The 14,865-nt window shown below is 38.0% G+C and overlaps 1 protein-coding gene across 12 annotated transcripts in view; it reads left to right on the top strand.

Annotated features, from left to right (window-relative positions):
* LOC118929814 (1-phosphatidylinositol 3-phosphate 5-kinase) overlaps window positions 1-14,865 on the top strand; it is a 103,340-nt gene that overhangs the window by 67,389 nt on the left and 21,086 nt on the right. For all 12 annotated transcript variants that reach the window (XM_057503628.1, XM_057503634.1, XM_057503633.1 and 9 more), the window contains 6 exons: window positions 333-504; window positions 2,484-2,662; window positions 4,339-4,452; window positions 5,665-5,773; window positions 5,874-6,028; window positions 7,271-7,361. In XM_057503628.1, the coding sequence (XP_057359611.1) occupies window positions 333-504; window positions 2,484-2,662; window positions 4,339-4,452; window positions 5,665-5,773; window positions 5,874-6,028; window positions 7,271-7,361 (820 nt within the window). The remainder of the gene's footprint in view (window positions 1-332; window positions 505-2,483; window positions 2,663-4,338; window positions 4,453-5,664; window positions 5,774-5,873; window positions 6,029-7,270; window positions 7,362-14,865) is intronic.

Below are 14,865 nucleotides of genomic sequence, written 5' to 3'. Positions count from 1 at the left end.
GACAAAGAGCAAGTAATTTAGTCTTTACCAGCCCCCTTTATAAGGGAAATAATCTCCAGAAACATCAGGGATTTTAATAGGTAAAATGAAATAATTTTTTAAAAATGCCCAGTAAATTGAAGGTGCTAGGCAAGCAGAGCCCATCACTGTGCAGAAGTTGAAGACGGGATGTTCAGCTGCAAGTTCTGGCCAGTATGAGACCCTGCACAGCCTGTCCATTGATCATCATTAATTATATAGAGGATGCTTGACAGTGGTTCTGGTTATCCAGTATTCATTATACATTGCTCCTCAGTTTCATGGCTAACATGAGGACTTTGTTTTTGTCAAAGGTCTTCTTATCAGTGTCCTAGCATGTTCTGTGATACTCCCATGGTGCATCACATTCGGCGCTTTGTTCATGGCCAAGGTTGTGTGCAGATAATTCTGAAGGAATTGGATTCTCCAGTACCTGGATATCAACATACAATTCTCACCTATTCCTGGTGCCGAATCTGCAAACAAGTAAATGTATATTGTGGCTATAATAGTTTACATAATAAATACCATTTGTACCTTTACTCAGTTCTTTTTTAGGAGGAGAGTAGTCTATATTATTTTGGATTTGTTATTTGTCAGTGGGCTCTTAATTTACCTTCTAGTGCTGTATGTTCCATTTAATATTTGTTTCTTGAAGATGCCATTTTTGGAGTTACCAGTCCTTATGTAGAATAGAGTTACCTTGCCTAGTAAAATGTAAGGAGATTGTATCTTTGACAGTTCTCAGTTATGTTTGTTTATTCATTCAGCAAATACTTATTAAGCACCATTTATGTGCCAGGCCTTAGGAATGAAAGCAAAACAAACAAACAAACAAGTTACGGCTCTGTTCTTGAGGGAGGAGACAGACTTGTAAGACAGTGTAATTGCAGTATGCTAGGGTGTTGATGTAAGTGAGCCTTTATCAATATTTCTATCTTAAGAGATACAGATCAGGCCATATTTAAATTGATCTCTACTCATTTTCATGTACATTCTTGAGAAAAGGTCCATCTGTTCTATTTCTTCTCTGTGTTTTTCTAACTCCAGAGAAAATATTTGGTGCCAATATTATGTTTTTAATATTGTTTGCAGTGAGCATATGCCAAATTTAACTTCAAGATAACAATTAATGATTAAATTGTTATCTTAATAGGCTTATTTTGGCATATGCTTTTGGGAGGCACATTGGGGATTACAGATAAAATAGTAGTGTGATCTGCATCCATATCATGGGTTCAGGAGGGCAAGATCAAAGTTAGCTCCTTCTGCAGTAACAGACATACAGTCACGAAATCATTTCTTGAAATTATCAGGCTTACTTTCTATAGGTGTTCTTATGGGACTTCACTTCCTGTTAGATAACTTACTACTTGTGGGATTTGTGAACTTCCATAGATTGATCAGTGAATTAAATGAATAATATGAATTTGATCTTTATATCCTGCATGCATTGGTAATGTACCTTACTTTAAAACAAAAACTTCCACCACTGGGGTTATGTTATAAAGAAAAGGTAAACAGTTTTTGTTGTAGAAAAATTTAAAAATTCTGTGTGTCAGAAGTTACATATGGCCAAACATTAATGTACTTAATATTAAATTTCTGTGGGTCATGATTATAGAAAAATGGCCAAAGGGCATGACGAAACAGTTTATTAGAAATGGCCAATAGACATGTGTAAATGAATTTTACTTGTTAGTAGTTAAATAACTATAAATAAAACCAGTGAAATGTGTTTACTTTCTTTTTTTTAAGAAGTTACATTTCAAAGATTTACAATACCTGAGATTCATAAGAAAATGGGCTAATTGGTATTTTCATATACTGTGGAGACCATGTACACCAGTATACCTGTTTTGGAAGAAAATGTGGCAAAAAGTATCAGACCACATAAATGTTCATGTCCTTTGACCTACCAATTCCCACATTTATTAACTTATTCCAAGAAATATGGGTATTTGTAAGTGTATGTAAACAAGGAAGTTCGTCAGAGCATCATCAAAATAAAGAAAAACTTGTAATGTCTTAAATGCACATCAGTATAGATTGGTTAAATGTGTTCATATAATGGGATACTCTGTAGCCATTAAAAATCAAGTTGTACAAGAATATTATATGTGGGAAAATATTTATGACATATTGCTAAGTAAAAAAAGTAGAAGGTTAGGAAACTAATTTAGGGAAGAATTTTTAATTAGAAATACACTGATAGGGATGTATGTATTCATATATGGAAAGGAAGGATGTATATACTAGTCTATTGATGGTGGTGGTGAGATTACTGGTGGTACTGCTCTCCCCAGCCATCCCTAACTTCACCCATCTTTAAACATTTCCTTCTTTTTCCAGTTTTCTAAAGTCAGAACATATTTGATTTGTATTAGAAAAGAAAATACATTATTTAAAAAAGAATGGATTCTCCACATGTGATTAGATAATAAATGATTTATGTTGAATTGCAGGTAACACCAGTTGTTGCTCTTTCCAATGAGTCCTGGTCTATGTCATTTGCAAAATACCTTGAACTTAGGTTTTATGGGCATCAGTATACTCGCAGAGCCAACGCTGAACCATGTGGTCACTCCATCCACCATGATTATCACCAGTATTTCTCCTATAATCAGATGGTGGCGTCGTTCAGGTAAGAAGTCACAGAGACCTTGTGCGCAATCATATATTCTCTGGAAGGCTTTGTAAGATTGCTATGATTACCAGATTATTAGTTTGTGGTGTATGTATGTTCCCCATCCCCACTCTTGCAAATGCAGAGGCCCATACTCTCTGCCATGAGGTTTTGGTGTTGTTACTTCATTTAATCCTTACCCTGAGAAATAGGTATTAACTACCCTCACTTACAGAACTTAAACTCACTTATAGAGCTAGCAGGTGAGGGAGTCATGATACTAACTAGTAGATCTGCTATGGCAGCTGTTACTCTTAACCATTGTTTTTATATCTGAGAGTTTGTCAGAATTTTTGCTAAGACATTGACTCATATGACAATAATCAGTAGTTGAATATTTCAAGTAGAGCTAAGATCACTAGTTGAAAGAACGAGCAGTTGTACTGTGGCACTAAATGATTGGGGAAATCCTTCAGGCTCTGCCTTCAGAATATATCCAGAGTCCACCCACTTCTCACCATCTCCACCACCAGCGCTCTGGACTGAGTGTCTGTTACCTTGCCCTGGATTACGGCAGTTTCCCTTTGGCTTTGTCCCCTGCGGCCTGCTCTCAATGCAGCTGTCAGAGTGACCCTGTCAAATGAGAATCAGCTCAGGCTGCTTCTCTGCTCCAGACCTGTCAGTTGGTGTCTGTCTGACTCGGGGTGAAAGCCAACCTCCTTTCATGGGGCTGAAAGCCCCTCCCTGTTCTGGCTGCTCAGTCCCTCTTTGTTCTCACCTCCTCCTCTTCCCCGCTTCCTTGCTTCCTGAGCTGCAGCCTCCCTAGCCTCCAAGGTGGGCCTTGAGGTGGGCCTTGGTTTCACCAGGTGGGCTCCCCCTGGGAACCTTGCACTTGCTCTTCCCTCTCTGAACAGCCCCCTCCCCAGAGAGCTGCCTGCTTTTCCTTACATCCTTCAGGGGTGTGTTCAAATTTCAACTGCCCTGACTCCCTCTCACCTCAGCACTCCCTGCTTCCCTTTCCTGCTTTGTTTTTCTCCCTAGGCTTACTGTCTGATACAGTATATATTCTAAGTATTTATTTGTTTTTATTGTTTAAGTGTTGTTGGTGAATCACGAAAGCAGTTTTGACCCTTGTTCAATGCTGTATCCTCAGCATCTCAAAACAGCATCTGACACAAAATTGACACTTCAGAAATACTTAGAGCAGATTGCTGTTTTTAAGCATGTGCTTTTAACCATGAACTTAAGGCCTAGATAGGGTTTAACATTTACTGGACAATATACACCCTCAGGTGGAAAGGAAATAAAGACTCATGAAGAATCCTCTGGAGTCGGGAAGATGATGAATACTTGCATCTAAGCTAATTGTAGGAAGGAAGGGACTTCTCTCCGCATTCATACAGGTTTATATCCATGTCATTTTTGTTCATAACAAAGCACATGAGGATAGCCTTGGGGATGAATGAGGACATCACAGCACAGTGAAAACAAAAAAACAAAATCCTTCCAAAATTGGGAAGATATTTATAATGGTTGAACATTGTCTTCAGTATAATTGTTTTAAAATGCCATTTAATAGAAACTTAATTTTTTTAATGCTTCATAGGATTTAGTTGACCGTAATGATACACCTCTTCTCAGGATGCTAAAACATTTTTCACTTTTCTTCTGTTACTTAAATTTTCTTCTCTCAGTTATTCTCCCATTCGACTTCTTGAAGTATGTGTTCCACTCCCCAAAATATTCATTAAACGTCAGGCCCCATTAAAGGTGTCCCTTCTTCAGGATCTGAAGGACTTCTTTCAAAAGTAAGTTTTAGTTTCTTTGATCATCTTTCTTTGTTTAGTGCTGTCTGTAGTCTTCAGCTATTTAAAAAATACCAGATTTGTTCGTGTAGGTTTCTTTAAAAACATAAATAATTGTATGTTTCTAATTGTATCCCCTTTTTTTATTTTTATTTTTCATTATCAAATGTACATCACAGTGGTTCAAGAGTCCCCCTCCCACTGCTCCCGCTTGCACCCACTCCCCTCTCTCTTGGTAACCACTAGTCACTTCTCAGTGTCTACAAGTCTAATGCTGTTTTGGTCCCTCTGTTTTGCTTTGTTTTTATATTCCACAAATAAGTGAAGTCATGTAGTATTTGTCTTTCTCTGCCTGGCTTATTTCATCTAATAATCTCTAGATCCATCTGTGTTGTTGCAAATGGCAGGATTTCTTTTCTTTTTTGGCTGAGTAATATTCCATTACCACATCTTCTTTATCCAGTCATCTATTGATAGATCCTTAGGTTGCTCCATATTTTGGCTGTTGCACAGAGTACAGTGATAAACATAGGGCTGCATATATCTTTTTGAATCAGGGATTTTGTTTTCTTTGGGTAAATTCCTAGGAGTGGAATTAATGGGTCAAATGGCATTTTCTGTTTTTAGTTTTTTGAGCAACCTCCATACTGCTTTCCACAGCAGTGGCACCAATTTGCAGTCCCACAAACAGTGTAGGAGGATTTCCTTTCGCTGCATCCTCACCAGCATTTGTTGTTTTCTGTCTTTTGGATGTTGGCCATTCTAACTGGTGTGAGGTGATATCTCATTGTGGTTTAATTTGCATTTCCCTGATGATTAGTGATGTGTAGAATCTTTTCATGTGCTTGTTGGCTATTTGTATTTCTTTGGAGAAGTGTCTGTTCAGATCCTCCTCCCATTTTTTGATCGGGTTTGTTTTTCGGGTGTTGAGGCATATGAATTCTTTGTATATTTTGGATAATTGTATCTTATATATACCTGATGTAAGAAATGTAGACAATGCAGAAAAGTATTAAAAAAAGAAGTAAAAAATCCTCTTAGATATAACAATTGTTAATTTTGAGGTACATTTTTTTAGGTCTTTTCTGCAAAATTATATTTTTAGAGATTAGATAAAACAAGGTTTTGTGTCTGTCATCTTTTTTCTATTTATGTGAGCTTAGAAAATTTAATTCCACCTTCTCTAGGATTTAATATTTATGGTTTTATTGTTAGAGTTTCACAGGTGTATCTTGCTGTTGATGAAAGGCTTGCATCTTTAAAAACCGATACATTTAGCAAAACAAGAGAGGAAAAAATGGAAGATATCTTTGCACAAAAAGAGGTAATTAATTTCTTTGACAGAAACCCAAAAGTTAACTATTAAAACTATTAGAAATTTCTTTTACTATATCATACTGTTGGAGTTGTTTCTTTTCCTACAGATGGAAGAAGGCGAGTTCAAGAACTGGATTGAGAAGATGCAAGCAAGGCTCATGTCTTCCTCGGTAGATACCCCTCAACAACTACAGTCAGTCTTTGAGTCACTCATTGCCAAGAAACAAAGTCTCTGTGAAGTGCTACAAGCTTGGAATAATAGGTATGTCTTTGCAGCCTGGTCTTTCTTTAATATTATTGCAAAATTTGCTGTGCCGTGATGTTTTTTTTTTCTCTTTTAAATTTTTTATTAAGGTACGTTACTACATTTACCCATATTATCAAGTCCCCACCCATACCCCAGTGCAGTCACTGTCCATCAGTGTAGTAAGATGCCACAAATTCACTATTTGCCTTCTCTGTGTTACACTGTTTTCCCCATGATCCCCCACACCATGTGAACTAAATACCCCTCAATCCCCTTTTCCCTCCCTCCCCACCCACCCTCCCACACGCCTCCCCTTTGGTAACCACTAGTCCCTTCTTGGAGTCTCTGAGTCTGCTGCTATTTTGTTCCTTCAGTTTTGCTTCGTTGTTATACTCCACAAATGAGGGAAATCATTTGGCACTTGTCTTTCTCCGCCTGTGTGCCATGATGTTTTAAGTCTAAATGTCTATTAATTATGGATGTTTCATTTTACTCTCAAGTTGTAGAAGCTTTTATTTTTCTGTCACCTGCCTCCTTCCTCATATAAAATGTATATACTAATCTTTAGGTAGTTTGTAAAGATAAAAGCAAAGATGAGAATGTCCTTCAAATGCTATTTCAAATACTTAAGTATGTGCTTATTGAGTCTAATATAACTGAATTGTCTGTCATGGAGTAATTATTGGTTTTTAGGCCAGGACTTTCATATATATTATTTATGTGTATTTTATACCTTTATTAAATTTTTATTTAGGGAAATATTTCCCTCTAATGCCTATTTAAAAGTTTATTTAGGATATTATAACATTTACATTTGGAGCACTTAGATTATAATAGGCTAAGAAAACCATTCAATGGACATTCACTCTTTATTTGCTTTAAAGAGTCCTACAGTGTATGTACTGTTTCCATTTTACAGAGGAGAAAACTATGACTCTAGGAGACTAAGGAATTTGCCCAAATTATATAGCTATTAATTATCAGAGTTGGGTTTTGAGCCCAGGTCTGTTGGTCTCTAAAGCCTTTGTTGTTTATATTATGTCATATTCTTTTATAACTATAGATGTATCAGTGACAGCTCTTGATTAGTTGGTTAGAAATAAGATAAAACTTAGCTATGTACAACTTTAATATCTATTTCAGTCAAAATAGGAAAATCTAATTTTGTGGTTTCAGAGTTATAAAGAGAAAATTTGTAAACATTATTCAGGATATTAGAAACAAAGCCATAGTCTCCCCTTCACCCTTTTATTACAGGTTGCAGGACCTTTTCCAGCAGGAAAAGGGTAGAAAGCGACCGTCAGTTCCTCCAAGTCCTGGAAGACTAAGACAAGGGGAAGAAAGCAAGGTAATGAAATGCAGTCTTCTCTTGGGTCTTCCATTGATATAAATATCGTAATTAATTTAAGATACTTAGAAGTGGCAGTTTACTATATAAATATTAGTGTATTATTTTATTTAACATATATATTAATATATGATAATTAATACATAGATAATACTAAATAGGGTTTTTCATTTTGAAGTTGTGAGGTTTCAAGGAGACATGAACTGGACTAATTTTTACCTTAGCTTGAAATAAAATATGTTATAATTCATTCATTTGGAACATATATCAAAAGCTACTGTTTATAGGCATCACTAGGAACAGTATCATGGTCACAGTAGCTGCTATAAAGGAGAAGTTGTGGATGCACTGTAAAGCAGAGTCCTAATTTATTTTACTATACAATTTTGGGTGTTCTTTATCTCTATGCTTAAGTGAGAAGTTTTTTTTTAAGGGCTCTGCACTGGGTTAGTTCTACATATTGATTTAATTATCCTTACCTAACTACTAGTTTTCTCTGGCTACAAAATAAATTGCCAAACAAACTTAGTGGCCTACAAATTTATCATTTTACAGTGGGTCAGGGTTCAGACATGATGTGGCTGGGTTCTCTGATCAGTCTTATGTAGCTGAAATTAAGGTTTAGGCCAGGGCTGTTACCTTATCTGGGACTTAGAGTCATTTTCCAAGCTCATATAGGCTGTTGGCAGAATTTAATTCCTAGTGGTTATAGAACTGAGATCTCTATTTTGTTGTTGACAGTTGACCAGGGGCTATCCTTAACTCTTAGAGGCAGCCTACATTCCTTACTGTGTGACTCCTTTCATCTTCAAAACCTGCAATAATGCATGGAATCCTTCTCCTGCTTCACTTCTCTGAATTGATGTCTCTGACCTCTAGACAGAGATTTAAAGGACTCATGTGCTGAGGTCAGGCCTACCTAGATAATTTCCCTATTTTAAGGTTAACTGATCTGGGACCTTAAATGTGTCTGCAAAATCCCTTCACAGCAGTATATAGGTTAGTGTTTGAATAACTGTGGTGTGTGTATGTATACAAGAGGTGGGATGCTTAGGGACCATCTTAGGATTCTGCCTACCATACTAAACCATATTTCAGATGAATTACTGTCAAAATATTATAAGGATTTATTCTGATATCATGAGAGCTTTTGGGAGACTATTTTCTTTTTGTATGGGTATAAGATCTGTAGAAGGGTATTCTCATACAATGTTGAACCCAAGTACCTTAGATAGACTCTGTGTTATTTAGTAATATGTAAATGAAATCTTTCTTTTTCTCATAAACAATTGTGTAGGAATCACTTTTCCTTAAAGTATAGAAGAGAGTAAGAGTAAAGGTTCTGAAGACGATTTACACATTGTATTTTCCAAATAGTCTAGGGCTGTTAATGGATAGCACAGACTACTGGTGGCCTTCCCACTGTCCACTAAAGGAACTACAAGGCTAGTTGGTATAGGCCTTTAATTACATAATATGTAGACACAGAATGGAAAGTTGATTTGAAAATCTGTAACACTTTTTTTTTTGTTGTTGTTATCATTAATCTACAGTTATATGAAGAACATTATGTTTACTAGGCTCCCCCTTCACCAAGTCCCCCGCCCCCACCCCATTACAGTCACTGTCCATCAGTGTAGTAAGATGCTGTAGAATCACTACTTGTCTTCACTGTGTTGCACAGCCCTCCCCATGCCCCCCACTACATGCTAATTATACATGCTAATTGTAATACCCTGTTTCTTTTTCCCCACCCTTATCCCTCCCTTCCCACCCATCCTCCCTTGTCCCATTCCCTTTGGTGACTGTTAGTCCATTCTTGGGTTCTGTGATTCTGCTGCTGTTTTGTTCCTTCAGTTTTTCTTTATTCTTATGCTCCACATATGAGTGAAATCATTTGACACTTGTCTTTCTCTACCTGGCTTATTTCACTGAGCATAATACCCTCTAGCTCCATCCATGTTGTTGCAAATGGTAGGATTTGTTTTCTTCTTATGGCTGAATAATATTCCATTGTGTATATGTAGCACATCTTCTTTATCCATTCATCTACTGATGGACACTTAGGTTGCTTCCATTTCTTGGCTATTGTAAATAGTGCAGCGATAAACATAGGGGTGCATCTGTCTTTTTCAAACTTGGCTGCTGCATTCATAGGGTAAATTCCTAGAAGTGGAATTCCTGAGTCAAATGGTATGTCTATTTTGAGCTTTTTGAGAACCTCCATACTGCTTTCCACAATGGTTGAACTAACTTACATTCCCACCAGCAGTGTAGGAGGGTTCCCCTCTCTCCACAACCTCACCAACATGTGTTGTTTGTCTTTTGGATGGTGGCGATCCTTACTGGTATGAAGTGATATCTCATTGTGGTTTTAATTTGCATTTCTCTAATGACTAGCGATGTGGAGCATCTTTTCTTGTGTCTGTTGGCCATCTGAATTTCTTCTTTGGAGAACTGTCTGTTCAGCTCCTCTGCCCATTTTTTAATTGGATTATTTGCTTTTTGTTTGTTGAGGTGAATGAGCTCTTTATATATTTTGGATGTCAACCCTTTATTGGATGTGTCATTTATGAATATATTCTCCCATACTGTAGGGTACCTTTTTGTTCTATTGATGGGGTCCTTTGCTGTGCAGAAGCTTTTCAGCTTGATGTAGTCCCACTTGTTCATTTTTGCTTTTGTTTCCCTTGCCTGGGGAGATATGTTCATGAAGGAATTGCTCATGTTTATGTCCAAGAGATTTATGCCTGTGTTTTTTCCTAGGAGTTTTATGGTTTCATGACTTACATTCACATCTTTGATCCATTTCGAATTTACTTTTGTGTATGGGATTAGACATCCACTTTTATTCTCTTACATGTAGCTGTCCAGTTTTGCCAGCACCATCTGTTGAAGAGACTGTCATTTCACCATTGTATGTCCATGGCTCCTTTATCGTATATTAATTGACCATATATGTTTGGGTTAATGTCCGGAGTCTCTAATCTGTTCCACTGGTCTATGGTTCTGTTCTCGTGCCCGTACCAAATTGTCTTGATTACTGTGGCTTTGTAGTAGAGCTTGAAGTTGGGGAGCAAGATCCCCCCCCCCCCCACTTTATTCATCCTTCTCTGGTTTGCTTTGGCTTTTTGGGGTCTTTGGTGTTTCCATATGAATTTTTGAACTATTTGTTCCAGTTTGTTGAAGAATGTTGTTGGTAATTTGATAGAAATTACATCAAATCTGTATATTGCTTTGGGCAGGTTGGCCATTTTGATGATATTAATTCTTCCTAGCCAAGAGCATGTGATGAGTTTCCATTTACTAGTGTCCTCTTTAATTTCTCTTAAGAGTGTCTTATAGTTTTCAAGGTATAGGTCTTTCACTTCCTTGGTTAGGTTTATTCCTAGGTATTTTATTCTTTTTGATGCAATTGTGAATGGAATTTTTTTCCTGATTTCTCTTTCTATTAGTTTATTGTTAGTGTATAGGAAAGCCACATATTTCTGTGTGTTAATTTTGTATCCTGCAACTTTGCTGTATTCTGATATCAGTTCTAGTAGTTTTGGAGTGGAGTCTTTAGGGTTTTTTATGTACAGTATCATGTACAGCAAATAGTTACAGTTTAACTTCTTCTTTACCAATTTGGATTGGTTGTATTTCTTTGTTCTGTCTAATTGCCATGGCTAGGACCTCCAGTACTATGTTAAATAACAGTGGGGAGAGTGGGCATCCCTGTCTTGTTCCTGATCTCAGAGGAAAAGCTTTCACCTTCTTGCTGTTTAGTATGATGTTGGCTGTGGTTTTATCATATATGGCCTTTATTATGTTGAGGTACTTGCCATCTATACCCATTTTGCTGAGTTTTTATCATGAATGGATGTTGAATTTTGTCAAATGCTTTTTCAGCATCTATGGAGATGATCATGTGGTTTTTGTCCTTCTTTTTGTTTATGTGGTGGATGCTGTTGATGGATTTTCGAATGTTGTACCATCCTTGCATCCCTGGGATGAATCCCACTTGGTCATGGTGTATGATCCTTTTGATGTAATTTTGAATCTGGTTTGCTAATATTTTATTGAGAATTTTTGCATCTACATTCATCAGGGATATTGGTCTGTAATTTTCTTTTTCGGTGGGGTCTTTGCCTGGTTTTGGTATTAGGGTAATGTTGGCTTCATAGAATGAGTTTGGGAGTATTCCCTCCGCTTCTGTTTTTTGGAAAACTTTAAGGAGAATAGGTATTATGTCTTCTCTGCATGTCTGATAAAATTCCGGGGTAAATCCATCTGGCCCAGGGGTTTTGTTCCTGGGTAGGTTTTTGATTACCACTTCAATTTCTTTGCTGGTAATTGGTTTGTTTAGATTTTGTGTTTCTTCCTTGGTCAGTCTTGGAAGGTTGTATTTTTCTAGGAAGTTGTCCATTTCTTTTAGGTTTTCTAGCTTGTTAGCATATAGGTTTTCATAGTATTCTCTAATAATTCTTTGTATTCTATGGGGTCTGTCCTGATGTTTCCTTTCTCATTTCTGATTCTGTTGATGTGTGTTGATTCTTTTTTTCTCTTAATAAGTCTGGTTAGAGGCTTATCTATTTTGTTTAGTTTCTCAAAGAACCAGCTCTTGGTTTCATTGATTTTTTCTATTGTTTTAGTCTTCTCAATTTTATTTGTTTCTTCTCTGATCTTTATTATGTCCCTCCTTCTGCTGATTTTAGGCCTCATTTGTTCTTCTTTTTCCAATTTCAATAATTGTGACGTTAGACTATTATTTGGGATTGTTCTTCCTTCTTTAAATATGCCTGGATTGCTGTATACTTTCCTCTTAAGACTGCTTTCACTGCATCCCACAGTAGTTGGGGCTTTGTGTTGTTGTTGTCATTCGTTTCCATATATTGCTGAATCTCCATTTTAATTTGGTCGTTGATCCATTGATTATTTAGGAGCATGTTGTTGAGCCTCCATAAGTTTGTGAGCCTTTTTGCTTTCTTTGTACAATTTATTTCTGGTTTTATACCTTTGTGGTCTGAAAAGTTGGTTGGTAGGATTTCAATCTTTTTGAATTTACTGAGGCTCCTTTTATGGCCTAATATGTGGTCTATTCTGGAGAATGTTCCATGTGCACTTGAGAAGAATGTGTATGTGGTTGCTTTTGAACATAGAGTTCTATAGATGTCTATTAGGTCCATCTGTTCTAGTGTGTTGTTCAGTGCCTCCGTGTCCTTACTTATTTTCTGCCTGGTGGATCTATCCTTTGGGGTGAGTGGTGTGTTGAAGTCTCCTAAAATGAATGCATTGCATTCTGTTTCCTCCTTTAGTTCTGTTAGTATTTGTTTCACATATGCTGGTGCTCCTGTGTTGGGTGCATATATATTTATAATGGTTATATACTCTTGTTGGACTGAGCCCTTTATTATTATGTAATGTCCTTCTTTATCTCTTGTTTCTTTCTTTGTTTTGAAGTCTGTTTTGTCTGATACTAGTACTGCAACACCTGCTTTTTTCTCCCTATTTTTTGCATGGAATATCTTTTTCCATTCCTTGACTTTTAGTCTGTGCATGTCTTTGGGTTTGAGGTGGGTCTCTTGTAAACAGCATATAGATGGGTCTTTCTTTTTTATCCATTCTATTACTCTGTGTCTTTTGAATGGTGCATTCAGTCCATTTACATTTAGGGTGATAGTTGAAAGATATGTACTTACTGCCATTGCAGGCTTGAGATTCGTGGTTACCAAAGGTTCAAGGTTAGCTTCTTTAGTATCTTACTGCCTAACTTAACTTGGTTATTGAGCTATTATAGACACTGTCTGGTGATTCTTTATTTCTCTTCCTTCTTATTCCTCCTCCTACATTCTTTATATATTGGGTGTTTTATTCTGTGCTCTTTTGTGTTTCCTTTAACTGCTTTTGTGGGTAGTTGATTTTATTTTTTGCCGTTAGTTTGTATTTGGTTGGTCTGCTTTCTTTGCTGTGATTTTATTTTCTCTGGTGACATCTGTTTAGCCTTAGGAGTGCTCCCATCTAGAGCAGTCCCTCTAAAATACTCTGTAGAGGTGGTTTGTGGGAGGCACATTCCCTCAACTTTTGCTTGTCTGGGAACTGTTTAATCCCTCCTTCATATTTAAATGATAATCGTGCTGGATACAGTATTCTTGGTTCAAGGCCCTTCTGTTTTACTGCATTAAATATATCATGCTATTCTCTTCTGGCCTGTATGGTTTCTGTTCAGAAATCAGATGATAGCCTGATGGGTTTTCCTTTGTAGATGACCTTTTTCCTCTCTGTAGCTGCCTTTAAAACTCTGTCCTTGTCCTTGATCTTTGTCATTTTAATTATTATGTGTCTTGGTGTTGTCCTCCTTGGGTTCCTTCTGTTGGGAGCTCTGTGTTCTTCCGTGGTCTGAACGATTATTTCTTCCCCCATTTTGGGGAAGTTTTCAACAATTATTTCTTCAAATACACTTTCTATCCCTTTTTCTCTCTCTTCTTCTGGTACCCCTATAATGCGAATATTGTTCCGTTTGGATTGGTCACACCGTTCTCTTAATATTGATTCATTCCTGGAGATCCTTTTATCTTTCTCTACGTCAGCTTCTCTGCATTCCTGTTCTCTGGTTTCTATTCCATCAATGGCCTCTTGCATCTTATCCATTCTGCTTATAAATCCTTCCAGAGATTGTTTCATTTCTGTAATCTCCTTCCAGATGTCATCCCTTAGCTCTTGCATATTTCTCTGCATCTCCATCAGCATGGTTATGACCTTTATTTTGAATTCTTTTTAAGGGAGATTGGTTAGGTCTATCTCCCCAGACTCCTTCTCAGGAGAAATTGTCTGGGTTAGTCTGGTCTGTATCAAATTCTTCTGCCTTTTCATGGCGATAGAGGTAGTTGTGGGAAGCTGGTGCATGTGTTGGCTGGGAGAACGTCCCTTCTTGCTGGTTTGTGGCCTTCCTCTCCTGGGAGAACAGCGATCCCCTAGTGGCTTGTGCTGAGCAGCTCTGTGCAGACGGGGTTTCTAATTCTTGCCTGGCTGCTGTGAAAGAAGCTGCCCTGCTGCTCTGGGTGTGGCCAGCCTCAGGCTGCTGCTCCACTATGGCAGAGCAGCGTCAGAGGGGAAATGGGCGGGAGGTTGTTTATCTCTGTGAGGGACCTCCGAGCTGCACTGCTGCCCAGGGGTTTAGGGCACCCGGAGTTCCCCGGAATTCCCAGCTACTGGGCTAAGTGTCCTGGGACGTTTCCGTCCAGCTGTGGGGTCCCTGTCCCTTTAAGTCTTTCAAAAAGCGCTCACTTTTCTTTGTCCCAGGGGCGCCAGCTGCGGGGACCCACTAGCAGGTTTTACTGTCCCGTGTCCCTAGTATTCCAGCACACCACGCACCATGTGTCTGCGCTCCTGTGAAGATGGCTAGGGCTGGGTGTTTAGCAGTCCTGGGCTCCCTCTCCCTCCCCACTCCGACTCCTCTCCTCCCGCCAGGAGCTGGGGTAAGGGGTGCTCGGGTCCCTCCAGGCCACGGCTTGTATCTTACCCC

Source organism: Manis pentadactyla, chromosome 6, assembly GCF_030020395.1.
Source record: "Manis pentadactyla isolate mManPen7 chromosome 6, mManPen7.hap1, whole genome shotgun sequence".
Classification (NCBI taxonomy): Eukaryota; Metazoa; Chordata; class Mammalia; order Pholidota; family Manidae; genus Manis; species Manis pentadactyla.
Note: the sequence above shows the minus strand (reverse complement) of the source record. Positions and strands in the feature narration are given on the sequence as shown.